Source organism: Chiloscyllium plagiosum, unplaced genomic scaffold (genome assembly GCF_037043375.1).
Source record: "Chiloscyllium plagiosum isolate Xiang-an unplaced genomic scaffold, Cpla_swu_hap1 HiC_scaffold_18, whole genome shotgun sequence".
In the NCBI taxonomy this organism is placed as follows: Eukaryota; Metazoa; Chordata; class Chondrichthyes; order Orectolobiformes; family Hemiscylliidae; genus Chiloscyllium; species Chiloscyllium plagiosum.
The window spans coordinates 45,131,916-45,159,590 of NW_028270156.1; the positions used below are offsets into that span (position 1 = coordinate 45,131,916).

The window sequence follows — 27,675 nt, forward strand, 5'->3', positions numbered from 1 at the left end:
GACAAGGTCAGTGCTGCAGACTGAGCAGTTGGGTTTGGCAACATATCATAACACAGCTATGTGTTATCATTCATAGAAAAGGGCTCCATTCCATCAAGGTGCCAGTGATCTACAGTTGTTGGTTCTACTTCTTAAAAGTTTGTGCCCAGTACCCTCTGAGCTGCCACAGTGTCTATATCCTTGCGAACTCTTATGATCTTGCTTCATTTGAGAGACCAGATGTCTTGAAGGGATGGTTATTGGGAGACAAGGCACACATTGCAACAATGGCTGTTGACTACATTATGCACTCCTAAGACAAAACATAGATATTAGTACAGCCCATTCCTTGACCACAGCGTGGTGGTGCATATGGTAGGCCTACAACTTGGCCTATTCAGGGAGGGGGCAGCCTTGCAGTATGTTCTTGGCACCATGTGTCACATAATCCTAGTATGCTGTGCTCTGCACAACTGGATAATGCAATGAAGAGGTCATGACAGATTTATACAACCTGAGAGAGTAGGAATAGTCTTCCAAGAAGGAGGATGAAGACATTGAGCAGATGCATCAGACACTAGGAGTCAGGCAAGACCTAACTGACAGCCAGTTCCTGTAGATGAGAGTTGGGAACAGTGATCACTCGTTGACTTTAAATTGCTGGTGTTCAACATGCAATGCAGTTTGTTTGATTGATTTCAGTTCAGTCTTGGTGCTTCTAAATAAAGATGAATGTTTTGAGATGACCGAGACTTCCCTATATGTGACAGTTCCATATTGAACAATGATAAGATGCTTGGCTACAGAAGGCAATGGGGAAGGAGTAGCAGTAACTTAGAAAAGGATATAAGTTAGTATGTGGCTAAAAATGGGTAAGTTGTGTGGCTTGTGAGACAGATGTCGGAATTAGCAGTTGTATTGCAAAGAAGTGTCAGCCGTGCCACTTTTGCACTGAAGTGTTGCTCTCTCACTACGAGGTTGATGGTGAAGAGCAACTCAATTTTCAATGGTTGACCAGGTACACAACTGGGATTTGAAATGACACTGGCACCAGAGACGTTCCAGCAGGCATCCTAGGAGCATCAAATATAATTAGTGAGACGAGTTTCATGGAGAATTTCTCTCCACAGCTTAGCAGATTTTCTCACACGATCGTCCCAAACTCATTACATTAACTATCTACCAAGCCCCTGTGGCAGCCTCTTCTCCAGATGCTAACCCAATTCACTACTTGTCAAAGCTGATGTCCACTACTGGGAATGCAGTGACGCCTCACACCTCTTGTCATCTTTGAAATGATGTTGTGCACCCAGCCAAGTTCTGGTAGTCCACAGCTTCCATGTACAGTTCATGACATTTGCCCCAGACATGACTGATAACGAAATTGACACCTCACTTTGCAGACAAGAGAGCATGAGGAGGACTGTATTCCTCACCTCAGGATTAGACTGTGCTAACCTAGTCCAAAATTGCCACCCATGTTAGTGGTGCACATAAATGTGCAGCAGGAGGTCACTGACCTTCGCAACACACTCACACTCACACTCACACTCACACTCACACTCACACTCACACTCACACTCACACTCACACTCACACTCACACTCACACTCACACTCACACTCACACTCCTCTCTCTCTGCTGTTGTACCTATCTCTGTGAGCCTGAGATATTACTGCAGGGTATTCGAGGTGGAGGTCCAGAGGACAAGCAGTGAGCTGAAGTTGTCATGTACCCACTCAGACTTACATGTCTGGAATTCTCGGTGTCTGGTTTCCATCCGGTAGATAGGAGAATGGAAACCTGCATATCAATGAGGTGAGAATCTCCACTCAAGATCCAAGACTGGGTTGGAAAGTAGAACGCTTTTTATTTTGATGTTGAGAAGGGATTCACTCAACATGTCACTCAATTTTAAAAAATTTATTACCATAACTGACATCGTTCAGAGCTTGGGACCTAATCTCAAAACCATGGGTCCCCTAGACAGACACACTCACCCCACCCACCAACCCCCCCATTCTAGATATTTGCCCCTTATGTATTTCCCTGTCTCAGGCCTTGTGCAGATTATCTTAATTGAAATAAAAATGAAGCTAGAGATGGGAACACACAAAGAAACTGTACTTCAGGTGGTTGTTTTAGGCAAAGGAAAGAGAGAAGAATGATGGATTTGAACTGCAAAACCAGAACACTTTCTCTCTCTCTCGCCCTGCTCCTCACTCAGCCTCTCGAAAGACAACAATTACAAAGAAAATCAGAAGAATGTCCTTTCACCAAGAACCCAAAAATAACTACAAATTTTCCTACTGCTGAGGATACTAGTCACCAACTGAACAACTGTAGTCACGGACTCGAAGGACTTTCTAAACTGGAAATTCTTCATCTTTCTTTTGGTGCCGGATACATTTTAAACATTACACTTCTTAAAATTCATCAGTAATTTCAGGGTGTTTTCAGTCATTTCTGTTGCATTTTACTACATTTTGTCACGTAAGCAATAGAAGTCCTCTTTCTTTCACTCAAGAAAACCTTGTAACTGATTCCTTCATTTTTAAACTACCAAATGATGTTTTAGTTGAAGTGTGATATCACTGTGTGCTAAAAAAATTTAAACATCTTTGTTGCAGTCAACTGAGATATGTTAAAGGTGGGAAGCTCTCTTTTAAAAAAAAAATCACGGGATGTGAGTATCGCTGGCTAAGCCAGCATTTATTGACCATTATTGCCCAATTGACCTACAGAAGGTGGTGGCAAACTGCCTTCTTGAATTGCTGTATTCTTGGGATGTTCGTATGCCGACAAAGCTGTTTGGAAAGATTTCCAGGATGTTGATCCAGTGACAATGAAGGAATGACAATATGGTTCTCAAGTCAGGATGGTGTGTAGCTTTGAGGTAACTTACGAGAGGTTGTTCTCCCATACATCTGTTTCCCTCATCTTTCTAGATGGGAGAGGTTGCAGGTTGGAAAGTGCTGTTGGAGACACCTTGGTGATCATAAGGCGTAAGAGTAGAAAAAGCTATTTAGCCCTTAGAGTTTGCTCCACCATTTAATATAATCATGGATATTCTGATGATCCTCAAGTCCACTTTCCTGCCTCTTCCCCATCATCTTTGATTCCCTTTATGATCAAATATCCGACTATCTCAGCTGCGAATGTACTTCATGACCCAGCCCAATGACCTCTGTGGTTAAGAATTCCAGCAGATTCACTACCCTCAGACAAAAAAATTCTCATCTCTGTCTTAGATGTGTGACCCCTCATTCGAAGATTATGTCTCCTGTTTCTAGACTCTCCCAGAAGCAAACAATCTTTCCACATATTTCCTGACAAGTCCCTTTAGTACTTCAATGTTTCAAAAAGGTTGCCTCTCATTCTTCTTTATTTGAAAATGTTCTGAAGAAGGATCAATAGACTTAAAAGGTTAACTCTGCTTTCTCTCCACAGATGTTGCCAGATCTGCTAAGTTCTTCCAACAATTTCAGACCTTCATTTCGATCCCTTGACCAGCCCAGGTTAAAATGATGCAATCCTCAGGCTTCATTTAATTCCCACTGGCCACCTTCTTTCTCTTCCTGACTGGCTGGGAAGTAGGCAGAGGCATAATAAATTTGTTCAACCTAATAAGTCAATTTAGATGCTGGGATCATCGGGAATGCATTCTTGTTCTTTCAAAATCTGCAAGTAAAAACATGCACCTTTTGGGACAAAATCCTCTTCATCTGGTGATAAGATACCTGTATCTTCACACTCAGACTATTAAGTTAACAGTACAAATGGGTTCCAAGTATGTCTTTGAACCTGAGATGTGTAAAAGGGACCCCACCCTATCTTCTCCCCATCCTCTGACTTCTCCCATTTACTCCACCCTCAAAAGCCCCCACCTTTCATTTTCCCAACTGACTCGGATTCACTTAGTGTTAGAGAAGATACTGAGGGATAGGATCTATTTACATTTGGAAGAAAATAGGCTTATCAGCGATTGGCAACATGGTTTTGTGCAGGGAATGACATGTCTTACCAAATTAATAGAATTCTTTGAGGAAGTGACAAAGTTGATTGATGAGAGAAGGGCTGTAGATGTCATACACATGGACTTCAGTAAGGCATTTGATACTCTCCATGGTAGGCTGATGGAAGAAGTAAAGTCACATGGGGTCCAGGGTGTACTAGCTAGATGGATAGAGAACTGGCTGGGCAGCAGGAGACAGTAGTAGGGGAAGGGAGCTTCTCAAAATGGAGAACTGTGACCAGTGGTGTTCCACAGGGATCTGTGTTGGACCACTGTTGTTTGTGACATACATAAATGATCTGGAGGAAGGTATAGATGGTCTGATTGCAGATGACACTAAGATTGGCAGTGTAGCAGATAGTGAAGGGGACTGTCAGAGAATGCAGCAAAATATAGACAGATTGGAGAGTTGGACAGAGAAGTGGCAGATGGAGTTCAATCAGGGCAAATGCAAGGTAATGCATTTTGGAAAATCCAATTCAAGAGTGAACTATACGGTAGATGGAAAAGATCTGGGTAAAATTGATGTACAGAGAGATCTGGGTGTTCAGGTCCATTGCCCCCTGAAGGTACCAACACAGGTTGATAAAGTGGTCAAGAAGGCATACAGCTTGCTTTCCTTCATTGGACGGGGTATTGGGTACAAGAGTTGGCAGCACGTTACAGTTGTATAGGACTTTGGTTTGGTCACATTTGGAATACCTCTGTACAGTTCTGGTCGTCACATTGCCAAAAGGATGTGGATGCTTTGGAGAGGATGCAGAGGAGGTTCACCAGGATATTGCCTGGATGGAGGGCGCTAGCTATGAAGAGAGGTTGAGTAGATTAGGATTATTTTCATGAGAAACATGGAGACTGAGAGGGGACCTGACTGAGATCTACAAAATCATGAAAAGTATAGACAGGGTGGATAGCAAGAAGCTTTTTCCCCAGAGGAGCAGACTCAATTACTAGTGGTCATGAGTTCAAGGTGAGAGGGGTAAAATTTGAGGGAGATATGTGTGGAAAGTTCTATATGCAGAGGGTGGTGCCTGCCTGGAACATGTTGCCAGCGGAAGTGGTAGAGGCAGGCACAACAGTGTCATTTAAGCTGTATCTAAACAGATATATGAATGGGCAGGGAGCAGAAGGATATGAATCCTTAGAAAATAGGTGACAGGTTGAGATAGAGTCATAGAGATGTACAGCATGGAAACAGACCCTTCGGTCCAACCTGTCCATGCCGACCAGATATCCCAACCCAATCTAGTCCCACCTGCCAGCACCCAGCACATACCCCTCCAACCCTTCCTATTCATATGCCCATCCAAATGCCTCTTAAATGTTGCAATTGTACCAGCCTCCACCACATTCTCTGGCAGCTCATTCCATACACGTATCACCCTGTGTGTGAAAAAGTTGCTCCTTTGGTCTCTTTTATATCTTTCCCCTCTTACCCTAAACCTATGCCCTCTAGCTCTGGACTCACCGAACCCAGGGAAAAGACTTTGTCTATTTATCCTCTCCATGCCCCTCAATTTTGTAAACCTCTATAAGGTCACCCCTCAGCCTCCGACGCTCCAGGGAAAACAGCCCCTGCCTGTTCAGCCTCTCCCTATAGCTCAAATCCTCCAACCCTGGCAACGTCCTTGTAAATCTTTTCTGAACCCTTTCAAGTTTCACAACATCTTTCCGATAGGAAGGAGACAAGAATTGCATGCAATATTCCAACAGTGGCCTAACCAATGTCCTGTTCAGCCGCAACATGACCTCCCAACTCCTGTACTCAATACTCTGACCAATAAAGGAAAGCATACCAAACGCCTTCTTCACTATCCTATCTACCTTCGACTCCACTTTCAAGGAGCTATGAACCTGCATTCTAAGGTCTCTTTGTTCAGCAACACTCCCTCGGACCTTACCAAGAAGTGTATAAGTCCTGCTAAGATTTGCTTTCCCAAAATGCAGCACCTCGCATTTATCTGAATTAAACTCCATCTGCCACTTCTCAGCCCATTGGCCCATCTGGTCAAGATCCTGCTGTAATCTGAGGTAACCTTCTTCGCTATCCAATACACCTCCAATTTAGTGTCATCTGCAAACTTACTAACTGTACCTCTTATGCTCGCATCCAAATCATTTCTGTAAATGACAAAAAGTAGAGGACCCAGCACTGATCCTTGTGGCACTCCACTGGTCACAGGCCTCCAATGTGAAAAACAACCCTCACCACCACCCTCTGTCTTCTACCTTTGAGCCAGTTCTGTATCCAAATGGCTAGTTCTCCCTGTATTCCATGAGATCTAACCTTGCTAATCAGTCTCCCATGAGGAACCTTGTTGAATGCCTTACTGAAGTCCATATAGATCACATCTACTGCTCTGCCCTCAAATCTTCTTTGTTACTTCTTCAAAAAGCTCAATCAGGTTTGTGAGACATGATTTCCCACGCACAAAGCCATGTTGACTATCCCTAATCAGTCCTTGCCTTTCCAAATACACGTACATCCTGTCCCTCAGGATTCTCTCCAACAACTTGCCCACCACTGAGGTCAGGCTCACCGGTCTATAGTTCCCTGGCTTGTCTTAACTGCCCTTCTTAAACAGTGGCACCACGTTTGCCAACCTCCAGTCTTCCGGCACCTCACCTGTGAGTATCGATGATACAAATATCTCAGCAAGAGGCCCAGTCATAGAGATGTAAAGCATGGAAAGAGACTCTTCGGTCCAACCTGTCCATGCCAAGCAGATATCCCAACCCAATCTAGTTCCATCTGCCAGCATCCTGCCCATATCCCTCCAAATCCTTCTTATTCATATACCCATCCAAATGCCTCTCAAATGTTGCAATTGTACCAGCCTCCACCACTTCCTCTGGCAGCTCATTCCATACACATAGCCCCCTCTGTGTGAAAAAGAGGATCTGGATCAGTGCAGGCTTGGAGGGCCAAAGGATTATAATTTTCTTTGTTCTTTGTTTGTAATAGGCTTTACATGTAAATATTTAATTGGCTGTGCAGATTACTACAGAAGGTGGTTAGTAGTTTACAAAAAAGGTCATAATGATTTTGGTGGTGGGAAGTTGCTTAGTTTGTGTGATAACACATCTGGGTAGGAAAAATCAAAATGGACCCCACTGGTGGGTGTCCTGGCATCTCTGGGCAAGTATGTACACTGGAAGTTTTGAAGTGACCACCCAAACAGATTCCACTGAGTAGGTATAGTTCAAATCACACTCATTACCTCGGACTTACTGACTAATTACAATTACTTTATGATTAGCTGGGTTATGAGAACTTTATGTACACGGCAAATTCAAATACTGTATTCTTTAAAAAAAGCAACCATTCGTAATTTTACCTGGTAAGAATGCAGTTATTTTAAATTGGCAAGCATAATGTTGATGCAGACTTTATTTGGTTGACATTAAAAATTCAGAAAAATGCGCAAATATGTTCTGATTAAAAAGCACTCAGATCAATGGTATGGAAATATACAATTTAAAATATCTTGAATTTTAAAGGGGTTGTGGAACTTCTAAAGTTTTTCTTGTAATTCCTTCAATTGAGCCTTCTTATTTATTATTCACAATTCATTCTCCCCTATGTTGAAGAAATCAAATGTAAATGGGATGACCACTTTGTCGATCATCTCCTTTCAGCCAAAAGTTCACCAATTTAATTCTCCATTGCACTCTGTCTCCAACATTCTGCAGTGCTGTTGGAAAGCTCAATTACACTCAAAAAACAGCAACTTATCATCCAATCAATTCTTAACTGAATATGGAGTTCAATAATTTCAGATCATTTTGCTTTGGATGGCAGCTAATCAATTTTGCCATTCATACTCTCCTAGAAATATCTTTGATCCCACTCCCAGAGGGGGACACAAAAGTCAAACACCAATAATACCTGGAATTGAACATCTGAAGCTCTATATTGAAGTATTCAAGACAATCAGACGAGTATGTGTCACTCAGGTTTCACTGCTTTTTCTTTCTGGATTATCATTGTATTTTGCCTTGCACTGTCACCCTATTTAACATTTAATTTCCCAAACTGTAACCCTATTACAAACCTTGCCTTTGTCCTTCCATAGCCCTCCTGCCCAATTCAGTCTGCCAGTCAGGCCTGTCTCAAAAATCAGCCATCTTGACAATGTGTCCATCTACTTACAGGAAAGTTCTACTAGGGAAGGGATGATTGAAAGCAGAAAACCCAAGATTGGCCGCTGACTGCAATATTCATGGAATTTGTGATCTTCTTGACTCCACATTAAGATAAGCAAAAAAGAATTATTTACCTTGTCAGCAGTATCCAATGATATCCCAAAGGACCACTAATTCGCTTCTACTATATTTGGAAAAAACTACTGCAGGAAGCATGTACTGAGTGCCTGTCAAATTTGGGATTGAGGTCAGAAACGAAACGGCACATTCAAAGTTCCATGTTCTCTGTTTCAGGTGGATATCCTGGGCTCTCAAAAGTCTCTAGTTTCCAGTTAGTAGCACATATGGGAGATCAGGCAATAGATACCATGTCCAAAATAAATCTTTTGATCATTCATTTGACATCAAGCAAGCCAGTGTTTACCTCAGTTAATCAATTGAGTTATTAAGGTTGGGATTGGGTTTTAGGCACTGTACAATTATAGACTTCAAATTTCACTGACATTCTGAATTTTAATGTAACCTGTCAGAATGGTAACTTTTGTGCAGATCAATACACAAATAAATAGTAGCAACAAGCAGGGCAGGAAACCACAAAAAAAACCCAGCTTTTTCTAAATGATGGCGAAACAGAAAGAAAAATGAATCTGGAGGAGACTACCACCTAATCAGACAAGATAATTCTCTTTAAAATAAAATCAGCATTCTGCATGATTCTATACTTTAGAAATAACTTGGTGAGCAAAAGCTATTGTGTACTACAACTGATGTAGAAATTAATCATGACAAAATTCCAGCAAAAATATCTGCATTTACAAAGAAATGCATTTTTCTGCTTTGTTTGTTCAAGTTTTCTTTAGCTATGATTATCAATGGGAAGAATTTGATTACCTGAATTGCCAGTAAACCAACATATTGGAGCTACTTCACAGGGCATCAATTAGAAATTGGGATACATACTTATCTATTTTTATACAACCTTTTTTTAATGAAAAGGAAACATGCTTCTGTAGTATGACTCACTATTTCAAACCCAGTCACCCTACTCCTCCACACAGTACTTTACTCAGTACTTCTGATGCAACCACTGCTCCCTCCATCATTGTTCCCTGTACAGCCCCTCCCTCACATTGTGATTCACTGAAACTACCCCATTGCATTGAAGGCCTGAACTCTCATTTTCCCTCTCTTCCACTGATCAGGACTCACTGGGGCTAATGATCTTAAATTAGCATTGAAAAAGTGGTTGCCCACTGGGTGAAGATAGTTTACAGAATCTAGTGCTACAGCCGGAGGCCATCTGAGTTTCTATTTGCAAACAACATTGCATTATGAGGCAGTGCATAGCTATGGCATTAAAGATTAAGGTAGTAGGCATTGCTTCAGTAAGACCCCCAAAAAGCAAAAATATGACCCACATGTAGATTGAACAACCAAATAACATTGTGGTGTTCATCATTTGTAAGTATAATGTTGAAAGACAATTGCCTTTGCACAATGTATCTCACATAGTAGCTTTTCATTAAACAGGGCCAGTCTGAATCAGTAGCAAAATATGACCTTGATCAGCATTTGAACGTGTGAACATGCAAGTACCTTACATTCGCTAAATGCTTGTATTTCTTATGGTTAGGGTTTCTCTATAGCTATAGAGAAAACACATGGCATTAATATAGGCTCCAAAGTTAAAGCATGATTATTCCTGCTTTGGTAAAACTGGAGAACTGATGTCAGAGCACAAGTCTCCTCCAACAACTTAACAATAGTGCTAAGTCTATTAGGCAATGTGAGGCGATGTTGCAGAATTAACTAAAGTGTGATCACATTACAGTGGCATCTTTTTGAAAACCAACATATTTTTCCCAATTTATTCATGTGAGATTAGATTCCTTTTGTCTTTCTGGTACTTCCAAGAAGGCAGCACTTGTGTGTTTTGTCACGCCATACAATTGCCAGAAATAGACCATCTCTAACAAGAGAAAATCTAACTATTGCTCCTTGACATTTAGCACATTACCACCAATGAACTTCCCACCATCAATGAACTGACCAGAAACTTAACTGGAATAGTCTTGTAGCAATTCACCACCACCGTCTCATGGGCAATAAGGGAGGAGCAATAAATGCTGGCCCAGCCAGAATACCCAAGTCCTACATGTGAATAAAAAGAAAATGCAATGGCTAGAACAGCAGGTCAGAAGGTAGAAACTTTGTATAAGTTAATCATTCTTGACTCCCCAAGGCCTGTCCACCACTTACTTGGATGAATGCAGCTCCATCAACATTAGCAAGCGCAGTACAATTCAGGAAAAAGCAGTTTGTATAACTGACCCCATCAATCACATAAACATTCATTCCCTTGCCATCCAAAGAACAATGGCAGCAAGTATGTGCCATAAATAAGTCCAGCAACTCACCAAGGCTTGTACGACAGCACCTTCCAAACCAGTGTAATTTAACACCTAGAAGGATAAGGAGTGCAGATGTACGGGAACACTACCATCTGCAAGTTCTCTCTTGTTTAAAGTTATTTCTACTCCTATTATCCAGAGTGCCATACATTGCCGAAATGTTAATTTAAGTAAGTCAACATTGCATGCTTAACTTAGTGTTTGTATACGTATTAAGCACTTCATACAGCATGAATGACTTATTTTCCTACTTCAGGAATCACTTCTCCCTGCAACTTTCTTCCCTCAATGAGGGATCCAATCAATGTTCCAATAAGGCTTCACGGTTGTCAGTTGACTCATTCTCCACATCAATATTCAGCACCCATCTGTTTGTGCTCACTTGCATATCAAGATTCATGAGAATAAGATTGGTAATAGTGTATAATTAATAGAAATCCATTTTACAACATTTCCAATATTTATGAATGATAGGTACAGAGGACTTGGATGAAATTAAGACTTTTGGGATATTAAATATGCTGTCAGTTTGCTATCATTTCATTGACACTATTCCACAAAGGCAGAATTACTCCTTTTAATTCCAGTTCAATCACTTCTAAGCCTATTAGTCTCAGCATAAAATGTGTTAACTTCATGATTCTTCATGCTGTGAATCTAAGATTCTACATTAATATCTTCTCTTCCATGTTTTACTATTGGTGGTACCTTTTATGACTTCCTGACTTTTTAAGAATATCAATTCAGAGGATGTATGCATCCCTGGCGAAGCCAGCACTTATTTGCCATACCTAACTCCCCTGAAAAGTTGGTGATGAGCAACTTGGGCAACTAAAGGGATTATTCTCCTGTTTTCAGCGCCTTATCTTCACCTCTTCTCTCTTTTTTATCCTTCAACAGTTTCATTTGAGCACTTCTGTGATATGATGTCCAATAGAATAGTGCAGTGCAGAAGGAGGTCTTTCACCTCACTGAATATACTTCCTTGAAATCCCCTCAAATGTCTTGGTTTCTTTTAGGAGAACAACCTCAGTTTCTCTGATATCCCTTATCCAGAAGCTATTCTAGCAAATCTCTTCTGAAACCTTTGGGTCCTTCTGGTGCCCAAAATTGGAAACCATAGTCACAAGGGTCAAACTGTTTTGTGCAGGTTCAGCACTGACTCTGCTTTTGTAGTCTATTTACAAAGCCTATCAAAGTCTCAATTTTCAGTATTATAGACTTTACAACCATAACTTTGTGAGCCAATTGCATATGGCTTAGTCGTTCATATTTGCAACCTGCTCTGCTTCTTTGAACCTGGTGCTATGTCAACATAATTCTATTTCAAAAGCTCTTGATATTTTCTCAAGTACTACCCTTATTATTTTTGGAGGTTTCTTTTTGAATATCAGGAGCTTTATTTTCATTCTCATTAACTAACTTATTAGGTGATATTGTCACTTGGAGGTATTGTTACCAAGTGACAATTTCACCTAACCTTTTTCCTATCCTACCCTTTGTAGATTTATCCCTTTCACCACTGATCCTGACAGCCTCCTCCATCCAATCTTCCTGCAGCAAGCAGCAGCAGCCCCTGGACTCAACTGACAACAATCCCCAATTTGGAAACACCCCATCCACACTCACCCTCCTTGATAGCTGTGCCACACTCAGCAACCCTCCAAGGCCAGGTCTCCCATTGACAACAGTCCCAGCCATTTGCTTACTGCAGCCACTTGCCTTCCAAGTTGTACCTCCAACTGTCAGCTGGTTCTATCCCAAGTTTCAGTAAAGGTAGCAGAGAAAAGGTCTGTGTTTGGAGCAGCAACACCTTGCAGATTCTGTCTGTCTGATAAAAGTGAACCTCCTCACTCTGGTTGGTCGTAGAAGGGCTGCATTACCCTAGCCGGAGCTGTTCCCTGAAGCGACAATAGTCCTGGGTACACCTCTGCTGGGCCCTGACCCAACATGGTTCACCAGACTGCTGGTTGGGATTGAATGCCAAGATTTTGATTCAGGAATAGTTCCAAGTCAGAAATGTTATTGATTTGCTTGGGAATTTGCAGATAGTAGTGCTCCCATGTGTTTGTTTCCCTTATTCCAGGTGTTACAGGTTGCAAGTATGAAAGGTGTTAGGCTGGTGAAATGCTGCAGTGCATCTTGTAAATGGTACTAACTGGTATCACTGTGCTCTAATGGTGAAAGGAGTGAGTATTCTATATAGTGGGTTAGGGTGCTAATCAAATGAGCTGCTTTGCCTTGGCTTTTCATCCAAGTTTTTTAAATTTTTAAATTAAGAGATATTAGCAAGCTAATTTTGGACAGTTACAAAGGAATTTGTTTAAAAAGCAGTAATGCTAGTTAATCATGAACAGGTTCAGAGGTTGTTTTAAAATACTTTAATGGGGAATGGTTATCGCTGGCTGGGCCAGCATTTATTTCCAATCCTCAGTTGTTTTTGAGAAGGTGGTGAGCTGCCTTCTTGAACTACTGCAGATCATCTGGCATACACAGACCCACAATACCATTGGACAGGATATTTCAGGACATTGACTCAGTGATATTAGAGGAATGATAATGTATTTCCAAGTCAGGATGATGAGTGTCATGGAGGGGAACTTGCAAGTGGTGGTGTTCCTGTACATCTGTCCCCTTGTCTTTCCAGATGTTAGATGGAAGATGCTGAAGAACCTTGGTGAATTCCTGCAGTGCATCTTGTGGATGGTACACACTACTGCAACTCAACATTGGTGATGAAGGGACTGAATGTTTGTAGATGTGGTGTCAATCATGTGGGCTGCTTTATGCTGGATGTTGTGAAGTTTATGGAATGTTGTTGAAGATGCATTCATCCAGGCAAACATGAAGGATAGAACAATCTCGATTATCCGAATGAGACAGGTGGGGAGTATTTTGTTTGGATAAATGATTGTTTGGATAACTAATCAGGGTTTCTGTGGTGGGGCAATAGCAGGAACAGGGTTCCCATGACGGCAGCAATAATAGGAATAGGGTCCCGTGGCGACAGCAATAATAGGAAAAGGGTTCCGTGGTGTGGCAATAGCAGGAACAGGGTCTTGCAGTGGCAGCAATAGCAGGAACTGAATTCCCCTGGCGGCGACAATAGACTAGATTAGATTCCCGACAGTATGGAAATATGCCCTTCGGCCCAACAAGTCCACACCGACCCTCCGAAGAGTAACCCACCCAGACCCATTCCCCTACATTTACCCCTGACTAATGCATCTAACACCATGGGCAATGTAGCATGGGCAATTTAGCATGGCCAATTCACCTAACCTGCACATCTTTGGATTGTGGGAGGAAACCGGAGCACCCGGAGGAAACCCACGCAGACACAGGGAGAATGTGCAAACTCCACAGAAACAGTAACCCAAGGTTGGAATCGAACCCAGGTTCCTGGTGCTGTGAGGCAACAGTGGTAACCACTGAGCCACAGAGTTCTGTGGCAGCTGCAACAGTAGGAACAGAGTCCCGTGGAGACCCTGTTCCTGCTCCTGCCACCAACCTAGGCTGCCTGCTCTCACTGTGCTTTTATTTAAACTTAATAACATTTTTACAGGATCTCGAGATCTTGTTCAGATAATCCGAAATTCGGATAATTGATGTTCGGATAACAGAGGTTGTTCTGCATTCCTTCACACATCTGTCTTATGCCTTGTAGATGGAGGACAGGCTTTAGCCAGTCAGGAGGCAAATTACCTGTTATGGGATTCCAAGCCTCCATCCTGCTTTTGTATCCACAGTGTTTACATGGCTAGTTCGGTTTGTTTCCGGTTAATGGCATTTTCCAAGATTTTCACAGTAGGTGATTCAGCAATGGTAATGCCATTGAAAGTCAAAGGCTGATGGTTTGATTCTCTCCTGTTGGAGATGGTCATTGCTTGGCACTTGTGTAGCATGAGTGTTGCTTGCCACTGTTAGCCCTTACTGGGATATTGTCTTGCTGTATTTGGGCATGGACTGCTTCAGTATCTGAAGAGGTGCGAATGGTGCTGAACATTCTATAGTCATCAGTAAACATCCCCACTTCTGACCTTATGATGGAGAGAAGTTCATTGATGAAATATATGACGGTATTTGGTCATGGAACAGAAATTGACAGAAATATTCACATACATCTGTTATTGTTCTTGGTTTGTTGGAAAATTGCTACTGAGTTCACATAATATTACGAAAACAAATTAATTTTATCTGTCTTCCCTATTCAAGGGAAATGGGAACAGAAATACTGTCAAACGTGAATCTAATAAAAGCAAATGAGAAACAAATACAATCTTTAATTTAGAGGACTGCATGTCATGTCACATTAGCACGAAAATTATTTATACTGGATGGTACTATTTTCAAGTTTCTACTACACAATCTGTCCTTAAAAACAGAGACCAAAATGGCACACATTTAAGGTTTTTCCTAAGCTGTCTTTCCAGTGGACTTCAACCTAAGTGAACAAACCCTCGGCCAAAAACTGAAGGAGCTTCACAGACTTAGCCTAGTCAGGATTAAATGAAGTATCTGCAACATGCAATGCTATTTTAGTCACTCAGCTATATTAATACTACTAATTCTGGCTCCTAGTCACCAAACTAATACAGCTAATTTTCAGCTAATACAAGCACAATTGTCAATTGCAATTAAGTTAAAGATATGTACAGGTTTAGCATACATTTTTAATGGTAACAAAGAGGTTGCTTTTGCCTAAAAAGTTGCCATATTTAATGGATTTACAATTGTTGATTTTGCAAAAATGTTGGCTGCTACTCTAAAGTTCTGATGTGGATATGCTGGTATTGGACTGGGATGGACAAAGCCAGAAGTCACACAACATTAGGTTATATTCCAACAGGTTTAGTTGAAATCACAAGCTTATCACCTGATGAAGGAACAGCACTCCAAAAGCTTGTGATTTCAAATAAACCTGTTGGACTATAACCTGATGTTGTGTGACCTCTTTCTCTAAAGTTCTACATCCATTCACTCCTGACACTATCACACCTCCTCATCAGGTTTTTCAAATCAAGTTTTGTCCTTCCAGATCAGAAAGGTATCTATTACTTTTTTCATGTTATAACAAGGGATAAACCAAAAAAAGATCAACTTTCTACCCAACGTTTACATGAATCACTTGAAAAGCATCCCCATCTATTTAAAAATATGGTAATAGGAAGGATGAGTGTAAATCGCAAAATGTTAAGATGAAAAATATAAATATCCCTTCAGTTTCTAGTCGCAATTTAAATTGTCACAAACACCGTGGTTTGTTATTTTGTTCTATTTTACAGTACCTTGTTATAGTTGGAAATTATTTCTGCCCTTTCTTCTGCAATTAATGTCTCCAGATCTTTCTTCATGTCAAAAGCTGAAAAAGAAATGAAAATCATTAACACATATTTATATATTTGAATTACTCTTAGCAAATTTGCAAAACTGTAAAATTGAGCAGAGGATTTTTTTAAATGAACTACCAAGATGCACACTAACACTGAAAATGCCTCCTAGATTGAGCCACGTACTGATTTCATACATTAAATTGAGATCAAACATTTCTTAGCATAATCATGAAAAAGAAGTTGGTCTGGATTTTGATAACGCTAGAGCCTTCTCATTAGTATCATCCTTTATAAGCACTTTGTCTGTGTAACTCACTTCATTTTTGATGACACACTCTATATTGCTTGCACATCATGGGCTGAATTTTATGCTGGGAGTTGCAAACCTGCCATTGGCATAAAATCAAGGGCACAAGTTTGTTCATGCTTGACCAGCTTGCCCCACGCAGTGGCATTTAGGATGTTAACTGGTTTGAGGAAACTGTTAACTGACCATTCAAATGGCCAGATGATCTTTCGTCTCAGTAGGGCAATTGTGGCTTTTAATTATTAAATCAGAGACTATTTATCAGTGAACCAGCCTCCTGTAAACTACTGAAAGTATTTGAAGAAGGAATACTGAGAAGCTCAAGAACCATCACTGCAGATGTTGGAAACAGAGACCACTGAATTACTTTCCCAATTATCTGTCTATCCATTACACCCATGTCTTTTTTTGTGCATGCTTGTGCGCAAGTATGTCCATATGCATTCACAGGGAATTGAGGGGATTAGAGTTTTAACTAATAAAGCTACATGCCAATATTTCATCATTTTTTTACTTGCAGTTGGCACCTGTTAACAAGAAATAGTATTTATTAGCAGTTAAGTACAGCAATTGGTCCACGCTTTCTGTCAACCTTGGTCTAAGAGACAGGCAAATTGGGGATTTCTTTTTCTCTACAGAATCTTTAACTTTTGTTACTCCAGAAAATAAGGCAGAGAGACAGAGGAATGTAAGAAAGGTATCCCAGAACTCAAGGCCTAGGCAACTGAAGCTACAAATGTGGAGCAATTAAAACTTGGGACAGTCAAACAAACACAGATAGCTCAGACGTTTGAGAGGACAGAGAAAATTACAGAGCCAGGAAGAGGGATTTATAATTAAGGATAAGAATTTTAAAATCATGATATTCTTTGGCCAAAGTTCAATGAGAACAGAGGTGATAGGGGAATGGTACTTGGTGTGAGCTGTGACACAAGCAGCTGAGTTTTGGCTGACTTCAAATTTACAGAGGATAGAATGTGGGAGACCAATTAGGTCCACTGGAATATTCAATTCAAGAGATAATGAAGGAAGGAATGAGGATTTCAGAAATAGATGAATTGAGACAGACCAAAAGTTAGCTAAACTTATGGAGTTGCAAATAGGTGGTCTTACTGATGAGCCTGCCTTGAAGAAGTTTTCTTCCTCTCTCTACAAGAATCTCAGGGAGTCCCTCTCCCCCTGCAACTCCCAGGTCATTTCCTCTGCCCTGACTCTATGCTACCTTCTCCCCTCCCTCACCCTCCTCTCATTTATCTCTCCACCCTTCAGGCGTTCTACCTGTATTCCTGATGAAGGGCTTTTGCCCGAAATATCGATTTTCCTGCTCCTCGGATGCTGCCTGAACTGCTGTGCTTTTCCAGCACCACTCTACTCCAGAAGTTCATGTCAGGCTTAAATGCAACCTCAACAGTATGAACAGATGCCTTCATCTCATGCTTGGAAGGAGAATGGAATCAGTCATGAGGGAGGAGAATTTAGAGCAGGGACCATAAACAATGGACTCATGAGAGATGAAAACAAGGCAGGGACACTTAAATTGAGTGAAAAGCAAAATGTTAGTTTTCATCCGCCATTGCATATCTGACTATTAAGTTGGGGACTGATTGAGGACTGATTGTGCTTCCTGCTGGCAAGCAGGAGGAATTTATATTTTAACATACTAGCATGTCATGTATGCTTATTATTAAAACAAACCACCAGGTTTACTTCTACCTTTGGAATTAAGTACGCAGCAAGTGGGAAATATGTGCTTGGTTAAAGGTAGCATGCAACAGGTAAGGAAGTCTTTTTAAAGTGGATTTATACTGTGAAGGAGTTGTGTTTCTTATAGGGACAGCTTTGTTGAATCCTGATGAAGAGCTTTTGCCTGAAACGTCAGTTTCCCTGGTCCTCAGATGCTGTCTGACCTGCTGTGCTTTTCCAGCACCACTCTAATCTAGACTCTGATTTCCAGTATCTGCAGTCCTCACTTTCACACAGCTTTGTTGAAACAGGAGAAAGGAGGCACTGAAACATTGCGATCAGGTGGTTGCTGAAAGGGAAATGGGGCTGACCAAGGAAGGGAAGAAGAGAGGTGGCCAGACAACAAGGAAGGTCAATATCAACAGACAGTAAATGACTGTGGTGAGATCAAGTTTTATACAGAGAAGTTAAACAGTGAGAAGGAGAAAGTGAGGACAGCAGATCAGAGTTCAGAGTGTGGTACTGGAAAAGCACAGCCAGTCAGGCAGCATCTGAGCAGCATGCTGAAAAAGCACAGCCGCTGAGATCCAAAGGGTCAAGGGCAACGTACAGGTGATCAATGACAGCTCTATTTAGATTTGGCACCATGACATGTCAGAGCTGAAAATGTGTTGTTGGAAAAGCGCAGCAAGTCAGGCAGCATCCAAGGAACAGGAAAATCAACGTTCCTTGGATGCTGCCTGACCTGCTGCGCTTTTCCAGCATCACATTTTCAGCTCTGATCTCCAGCATCTGCAGCCCTCACTTTCTCCACCATGACATGTCATCCTACGAGGCAAAAGTGGGCAGGCAACTTCATGTCCAGCTCCACTGTATTTTTGACTGGGGCACTCAGCCTGCAGTTAAAAATTGACTGGCTGTCAGATGACTCCATCTGACTAGTTGCTCTGCCTTCGAGTGAAAATCCCGCAGACTGTCAGTGCCATCACTGGGAACTTTGAAATGAAAAGGAGATTTCCTCCAACAGAGAAAAGCTCTGCTTATCCTTTCCTGGATGTCTGATAAACAATCTGATAAGTTAAGGACAGTGGAGACATTAGGAATGGTGATGGTGAAATAGAGCTGGGTATCACCAGCTTACAATAAGACTGACACATTGCCTTCACACAATGTAACTGAGTGGCAGCATATAGGTGTGAAATAGTAGAGGAAAAAGGATAGATCCTTAGGGTATAACAGAGGCAAGAGTTTGAAGAAGGAAGAGTATCCATTGTAATTGATTCTCTTGTTATTCTTAAAAAGATAAGCAAGGAACCAAGTACTGCAGACCCATTTTATTGGATGGAAGTGGAGAACCATTGGAGGGTATGATTAGCCATGTCAAAGGGTAAAGACAAGTTGAGAAGTATGAGTCATTAAAGTTTACCATTATCACAGTCGTACAGGGTATCAGAGCTGTATAGTATTATGGGATAGGAGGGATCTAATTCAAGGAATTCAAAGTCACATGACACCAGGTCATAGTCCAATAGGTTTATTTCAAATCACAAGCTTTCAGAGTGTTGCTCCTTCGTCAGGTGAAGTTACCTGACGAACGAGCAATGCACTAAAAGCTTGCGATTTTAAATAAACACTTTGGACGATAACCTGGTGTCATGTGACTTTCGACTTTGTTCATCTCAGTCCAACATCAGCATCTCCACATCAAGGAATTCAAAGGGAGCTCCACGAAAAATGGGAATGGATTTGGGAGGATTTTCAAATGAAAACAAGTTGGAGATGGGATGGGAGTTTACTGCAGGAGTTCCTCAGGTAATGTCAAAGGCTCAACCATTTTCAGCTGCATCAATGACTTTCCTTCCATCATTAGGTCAGAAATGGGGATTTTTAGTGATATTTGCACAATATTCAATATCATTCACAACTTTTCAGGTACTTCTCATGTCTATATGCGATAGGGGCTAGACAAAATCCAGGTTTGAGCTGATAAGTGGCAAGTAACATTCAGGCCACACAAGCACCAGGCAATGACCATCTTCAACAAGACAGTATTGTTGGCACTGAACTAGATCAGCCAATGAAACACATTGGCTACAACAGTTGATCAGAGGTTAGGAATTCTGTGATGAGTAACTTACGTCCCATCTTCCTAGTCACTCTCCAGCACCAACAAGGCTCAAGTTAGAAATGTGAATGAATTCTCTCCACTCACCGAGAGGAGCATAGCTTCAACAACACTCAAGAATCTTGATATCAATCAGGACAAAGAAGCCTGCTGTTTTGTAACCTATCAATCATCTTTAATATTCGTAACCTTCACACAGAGCATGAACCATCTACCAGCTGTACTTCAATAATATATTAAGGCTCCTCTGGCAACACCTTCTAAACGCAACATCCACTACTGAGAGGCACAAGGATAGCAAATGCATGGGAAAACCACCACTGCAAGTTCTTCTCCAAGCCACATGACATTCTGAGTTGAAAATACATTCCCCTTCCTCAATTATTACTGGATTAAAGTTCTGGAATTCGCTTCCAAACAGCATTGTGGGTGTTCCGACTCCAAAAACTGCAACAGTTCATCAATACCTTGTCCAGGTCAATTAGGGATGGGCAAATAATGCTGGCCTACCTAATGATACCCTCATCCCGTAAATTAATTTAAAAACACGGTTCTGCAGAGCCAAAGCAAAGCATGCAATCATTAACACCTTGCACACTGGGAATTCTACTTTCTTGTCAAAGCCACAAATATTCCTGTACACTCAACAAGTGTAGGTAGCCACTGTGATCTTCCAAATGCTGTGATGGATGGCATACGATTACATTTTTGCTAAAGTCTCTGGCTGCTCTTTGGAAAGATCCAAAACATAGAAATTGAGGTGATGGCTTTCATGGCCACTGAAAAGGCCCACATAGCCTTGAATATTATGACACTAAGTGCTTACCCAAGCATTTTTTAAAGATTGTGAGGTTACCAATCTCTATTATTCTCCCAGCAGTGCATTCTAGACTTACATCACCCGCTGGGTGAAAATGTTTTTCTCAACTCCCCTCTATGCCTCCAGCCTTTCTCCTTAAAAATGTGAAACCTAAACACTCAAACAAGAGAATAGATTGATGACTGGCACATCCATTCCAGGAGCTGCAATGGGTGCTGATAAACCAAGTCAACAGCTATTTGCCATGCTTTACACGTCAGGTTTTCATACAGATTAGTTTCTGGATTGTGAAAAGCATGGTTGGGAGCATGGATTTTCTCACATCGAACAATCCCATTCAGATTTCTGACTGAATACATGGAAGAATGAATGGGAAGGAAGAGCTTGAAATGCATTAGGCTCACTGCATCCAGACAGAGTTCAGAGAGATGGCTGCAGTGGCCCCTGAGTTGGGTTTTCTGGGACGTTGTCCCAGTTGCTTTGTTAAATAGCCAATCTTCTAGCCTTCACTCCTTTTCAAAAGACTGGAGATTTAAATAATTTCACAGCTTCACGGTTGTAGAAACCTTGTCCACCCGTCATGAATATTTACATCTCCTTCATTATGAGTCTCTCCATACCAGGGATCAACCTTGTGAACCTTCTCCGGATTGCCTCCAATGCCAGTACATCTCTCCTTAGGTTAGGGGCCCAAAACTGTTCACAGTATTTCAGCTATCACCAGGCGCCCGTTAAGACTTCTATGTCAGGAATTCTCTGTCTCATTTGCTCATGGTTGGTAGATGGATGGGAAGCTGCTTGTTAGGTGAGATTTGCAGTTAATAAAGTTGTTAACAAGCAATAATCCCCTTTAAAAGGCAACTCACTACTCCCTAGTGAGAGTTTCACCTTGACACTTGGAACTTAGTTAAATGATGCTCCCATTGTCGAGATTGATCTTACTAGCCTTTTCAAGTGATTTTGACACATATCTCACCATAACAAACACCAGTCAGACTGCTCAGATGGAGGCAGTCACGACTCTAAGGCTGAATTTACTTTGCTGTTGGACCCATGCAGGGCAAGCTACCCCCTGCAGCCGAGAATCATACTTTAAGAAGAAGTCAGTGACATTGCCTCCACTTCAATCACGAGCCACAAGATGCAGGCCATAACATTAATATTAGAATTTGACCATTTAGGCCAGAAATAAGAAAAATTTGTGCATTAATTGGGACATTGGAAAGTTCCCCAGAAAGACTAGGGATTCAGGAATGATTAATATTTTTGGAGAGAAATAATTATATTTTTGTTGGTTAATTGAATAAAAGAAAATGCCGCAACACAGAATTAATGAGATTGAGGTATAGTTCAGTCATGTTGATTTATTGAGTGGTGGAACAAGTTTGATCGGCTAATCTAGTTCTTGTCTTCTACCAGTTACACTATGAATGACAGTTATGGGCAGATTCGCACATGGGGCAACTTGAGAGGCATGAATTACACAAATCTGTAATTTGGTTTTCAAATACTGAAAGAAAAAAAACAATTTGGGCAGAAAGAATAAAATGAATTCTCAACTGTTGCATTAAAATGGACGACAGTATAATAATAACTTGTACCTCACATTGTCACTCACCTCACCCACTTCCTAAGTTGTTACAAATAACACTGATATCAGGCAGTCCTGCAAAAACACCAGAAGGTGTTCCTATTATAATGATGCAGTGCTCATTTGCAGTTGTCAGAAGCATTATCAAAATGGTAGAGTAACAAATAAATTCACATTTAAACTTTCATGAACATTTGTTATTATACTGTATTCAGACAAATAGATTAGAACAAGTTTTATCACTCAAATGATTAAATTATTAAGTCCTTAAACAAAACATTCCATTGCCTTCCAGGCTTGTATTCATTTTTAAAAGAACTCAGTATTTTTGAGGATCTGATTTATTTATAATGGGTCAGTGGCATCTGGCAGTAATTGCAAAGGGTAGAGAGAGGGAGAGTTCAGCAAATAATAAGGAAGTAATTATAGATACAACACAAAGCATTTAGAGACTTGCTGTTTTCAAGTGTTAAAACTTCAGAGATGGAAACCGTAATTGAATTGCTGAAAAAGGAGACATTGTTGAAACTTTTTGTCTTGCACTCTTCAGGACATAGAACATAAGAGCATAGGATTCAGGAGGTGTAGTAGTAGTATTCAACTCTAATTCTTCAAAACTAGCATCTGGCCTTATTTGGGTGCCCAGCCAATTCAGCTATCCAATTAGACTTCAGAGTTCCTCCATTTCAGTTTTGGAACTTGCTGCATCTTTTTGTGAAGCCCTACTCTGATTAATAGCATTTGGGATAGAATTTTAATAATACCATTACTGATGCAAAGTGATAGTTGATCCATTCTGCCCGATTTCCAATCCAATGTACTTCGAAAGCCCAGAAGGCTGACTTTCAATTTTGAATTCTGCTTTTACCCCAGCTATGATTATGTTTTCAAATTTACTATTTCTATCCCATAGAAAATCATCCAAATGCATCATTAAAAAAGCCTGAAAGCTGCCCCTTCTAATACTAGTAAAGCTTGGCAGGGCCTGATTTTAACTCAAGACCTTTGTAAAAAAAAACATTGTCAATAATCTTCTCTGGGCCTCTTCATTACTGAAGCCTCTCTTTTTCTTTTATAATGAGGCACATCTCCCTGACTGAAACTCAGACCCGATAGCCTCACGTTCCGATGGCCTGCTGAAATGTTTCTGAGTCTTCAGTTGTATTGAAAGATTTTCTGTCTGGCCACAGTGAATTCAAATATTCTGAAAAAGTAGAATTAATTGTACAGGCTACCCAAGCTGGGAGGTGATCACTTATTACTGATGAAACTTTAGGATCCCTGTCAAAAATGAATGATACGGTCTATATCGTCCCACCATCTGCAATTTTTTTTTAATGCAGATGATAATTTACAGTTAGGTTGATCTGTCAAAATTTTAAGAACCATTCAATTTGTGCATCATTCCTTTCACATATCCCGATTGCTGAAAGGGCTTTCTGCTACCGTATATATGACTTTTATGCTCATATTCACATACATTTGTCTGAATTCCTCTTGAGCAAACCCCCTCATTATCAGTGAGAAAAATTGTCCATTGTCTAAGTCCAGTTCCTAGTTCTTTTCCATCACGTTATCTATAATTATTTTCTTCCCTTTACTATGTATTTTTAGTGATTGCCAAAATCTGCTTGCCAAAACTACACAACGTAAAATTATCTTTATTCCCTTTTGTCCCATCCCTTTACATCCATGTCCTCAATGAAATCACTTGCTAAGGGCAGACTTACTTACAGGCTATGCTAGTGTCCTTCAAGTTTCTTTGACAAATCTCAAATCTATCATTATTTACGAGCTTATCGCACTCCCAAACCCATATTTATATATCGTTTAACAACAGTGTTAACCTTTTCGTGGATGGATATGTAATTTTAACATAACTGACTTTGTTTACTAAATTTTCAACCCCAACATAACTTCTTTAATTTCTGTAGTGGAGAGATTAGTTCTATTTAAGGAATACAAAGGACTGAAGGACGAGTGTCCTAATTATGTAAATTGCAAACTCTCAGATTTTCCAAATACAATAGCTTTGTCATTTTCCATATCCAATTTTATTTATGTTTTATCCATTGTTGACCTATTTAATAACAAGGGTATTGTCATTAGACACTATATCCATGCTAATTGTTATGAAGATGTGTGGGTGTACTGTACCTTTAAGAAAGTTAAAAGCAACAGCACCACCTGACAAAACCAAATGTTCTGAAAAAAAATGTAACATTTGGTCAAACAACTCAATTAGCTGGTTGCCTGAAAACGACAAAACAGATTCGAATTAGGTCAATCAGTTTAAATTATACCCCAAAAAAATACCCAACTCCAATCCAGTTTGAATTTAGTATATTGACTATCTTAAAAGCCAATGACACAATCTGATGCTTTGGGGATATAAGACCGTGGAAAATTGAACAGTTGAGCGGAGAACTACCAAGCCACCAGCACATAAAAAGACTGCATGGAAAATAGTTCTCTTAAAAGGTACCTTTGTTGATCAGTAACCTGTGAAGCAGAATCCCCAAGAAGAAAAGAAGACCGAAATACAGGGAAGAACCGAAAGGTGCCTGGTTTTGAGATAACAGGTTTTGTTTTGTAAATCTTAATTGGGGGAGTTTTATCAGACTAGTATTTTAGAAGAGAAGGTAAAAGATAGGTTAGAGGAAGGAGTTGTAAATAACTGTTAATTATTCTATGTTATATTTTAAGAAATATAGTTGCTAATTTTTACTTTTACTTGTTCTTGGCCTATTGAATTTTCACAGATTACTGCACAGGATAAATCATTTCTGTGTTGCTGGTTTTAAATCAAGCAGGAGAGTTTACCCCATGTCGCAACAGTTTGGGGGCTCATCTGTGATTTGAACTGGTTGAGATGGATTTCAATAGATTTGGGGGTACAAAAATTCCCAAAGGATTTAAACATGTTAGTGTCCTAGGTCTTTAAATAAAACATAGTTGAGGCAATTTGTTTACTTTCGGTGACTTGTGGTTGAGTAAATTAAAAATGAGAGAAATGGCTCTTAAAATTGCTAAAGAGGTTCTGGGATTTTAAGATGATTCTCAAAGTTGCAAAGAAAGTTTAGAAGGAAAGAAAAAGGCCATACTTATAGAATTAGCAAATAAGTTAGATTTGGGTTTAATGAAGGACAAAAGTAAAGTTGAAATGTTATGGGAGTCAGTCAAACACTAAGGTGTGTCAGACGTAGTGCAGTAGACGTAAAAAACCTTAAATTACAATTGAGAAAAATGGAGTTAGAACATAAACAAAGGGAGAGAGAAAGGGATAGAGAGAGAGAGAGAGAAGAAAGAAGAAAGAGAAGGAGAGGGAGAGAGAGGGAAAAGGGGAGGGGATCAGATTGAAACTTGCAGAGTACTGGATAAAGTGGATGCGCAGAAGATGTATCCATTAATACGTATCCATTAAGATCGAAGGGCACAGCCTGATAGTGAAGGGATGACCCTTTAGAACTGAGACGAGGAAGAATTTCTTCAGCCAGAGGGTGGTAACTTTGATGAACTTATTACTGCAGAGGGCTATGGAGGCCAAGTCATTTACCATATTTAAGACAGAAAGATAGAACCTTAATTGTTAAGGGGATCAAGGATTATAGGAAAAAGGCAGGAGAATGGGTTTGAGAAACATATCAGCCATGACTGAATGGCAGAGTAGACAGGATGGGCCAAGTGGCCTAATTCTACTCCTATATCTTACAGCCTTGTGGGAATAAAGCAGGAGATTGGCATTAGGCAATAAGGTTAATTTGAAAAGCCACTGCAGACAAGATAGGCTGAATGGCCTCCTTCAGTGTCATAACAAACCTGTGATAACTTGCTTCCTCTTTGTCAAAGAAATAATCAGGACCTACATTGCAAATTCATGCTTTAATTGATCATAACGCTCATCTTCAGAAAACCTGGGTGAGTAATCATAAACTGAAATTTTACATTTTGATTCAAACATCTAATGTTACCACTATTATACACAAGAAGACAACTGTATTTAAATAAAGTTCAAGGCTACACCTTTACTAACAACTTTATTTCAGTTAACCACATTCCATAAAATACACACCACTAATTATTAGCTCCCCATATTTATATAACCAATTAACACTAATTAAATACTAACCTAATATCATCACTTGTTCCCACATTCCATTAAATCTTAGGTGTTCCTTCAGCCATATTAAATGATAGCACTAGGTCTTGCATATTGTCAAACTTTCAGGAAATTTGTTCATATATGTAAATCTCACTTTCAAGTTAGCTAATTGATGCAAAAACTATTTCAACTGTAACCTGGTGATGGTCAAAAGAGGGAAAAGCTTCATTGCTGCACAATATGAATTATTATTTACAGAGCCAAATCGATAAACCTTACACGCAATGCATAAAATAACTGGAGGTAAGATATAAACAGCATTCAAAGTATTAAACACTTAAGTAGCAGCAATTTTAGAGTAGACAAGTTTATGGAACAGTAGAAATCAAACATGTGGGTAATAAAACAAAACAGAAATTATTGGAGAGGCTCAGCACATCTGGAAGTATCTGACAGAACTGATGAAGAGTCACCAGACTTGAAGTGTTAACTCTACTTTCTTCTCATATATGCTGCCAGATGTGCTGAATTTCCTCAGTAGCTTCAGTTTCTGTTTCCAATCTCAAGCATTTGTAGTTTTTTTTTATAAACATAATGAATACACAATGTCCATCATGGTCAGTTGACCTTTTACCATTAGAACATCTGTTTGTTTTCTCTAATCAGAGGTTTATCTCTTGATTTTAATAAATGTTGGCCCCAGGCTAGCCTGCTCATGTCTGCTTATATCAGCAATTTTCTTTAGCAATCAGCCTTTATGTTGCCCAATCAATTGCATGATATTTACATGGCATGACCCTGTGGTCAACTGTACTTTGTTTTACTGACAGTGGTCAATTATTTCATCTGTTGCCTCTCTCTGCGGGTGGCTCGGTGGCACAGGGGTTAGCACTGCTGCATCATAGTGCCAGAGACTGAGGTTCAATTCCCACCTCAAGTAATTGTCTGTGTGGAGTTTGCACATTCACCCAGTGTCTGCGTGGGTTTCCTCCAGGTGCTCCGGTTAGGTGAATTGGCCATGCTAAATTGCCCGTAGTGTTAGGTGTAGGGGAATGGGTCTGGGTGGGTTGCCCTTCGGAGGGTCCGTGTGGACTTGTTGGGCCGAAGGGCCTGTTTCCACACTGTAAGTAATCTAATTTAGATCCAGAACATCTCCTGTTGA

General features: G+C 40.4%; 1 protein-coding gene across 4 annotated transcripts in view; it reads right to left on the bottom strand.

Moving 5' to 3' along the window:
* Window positions 1-27,675, bottom strand: part of LOC122557824 (uncharacterized) — a 272,621-nt gene that overhangs the window by 141,752 nt on the left and 103,194 nt on the right. For 3 of the 4 annotated variants that reach the window (XM_087996567.1, XM_043705913.2, XM_087996568.1), the window contains exon 2: window positions 15,841-15,914. In XM_087996567.1, the coding sequence (XP_087852693.1) occupies window positions 15,841-15,906 (66 nt within the window). In that variant the 5' untranslated portion in view covers window positions 15,907-15,914. Of the gene's footprint in view, window positions 1-15,840; window positions 15,915-22,438; window positions 22,458-27,675 lie in introns of those variants that run through there. The other variant, XM_087996569.1, reaches the window with a different exon arrangement.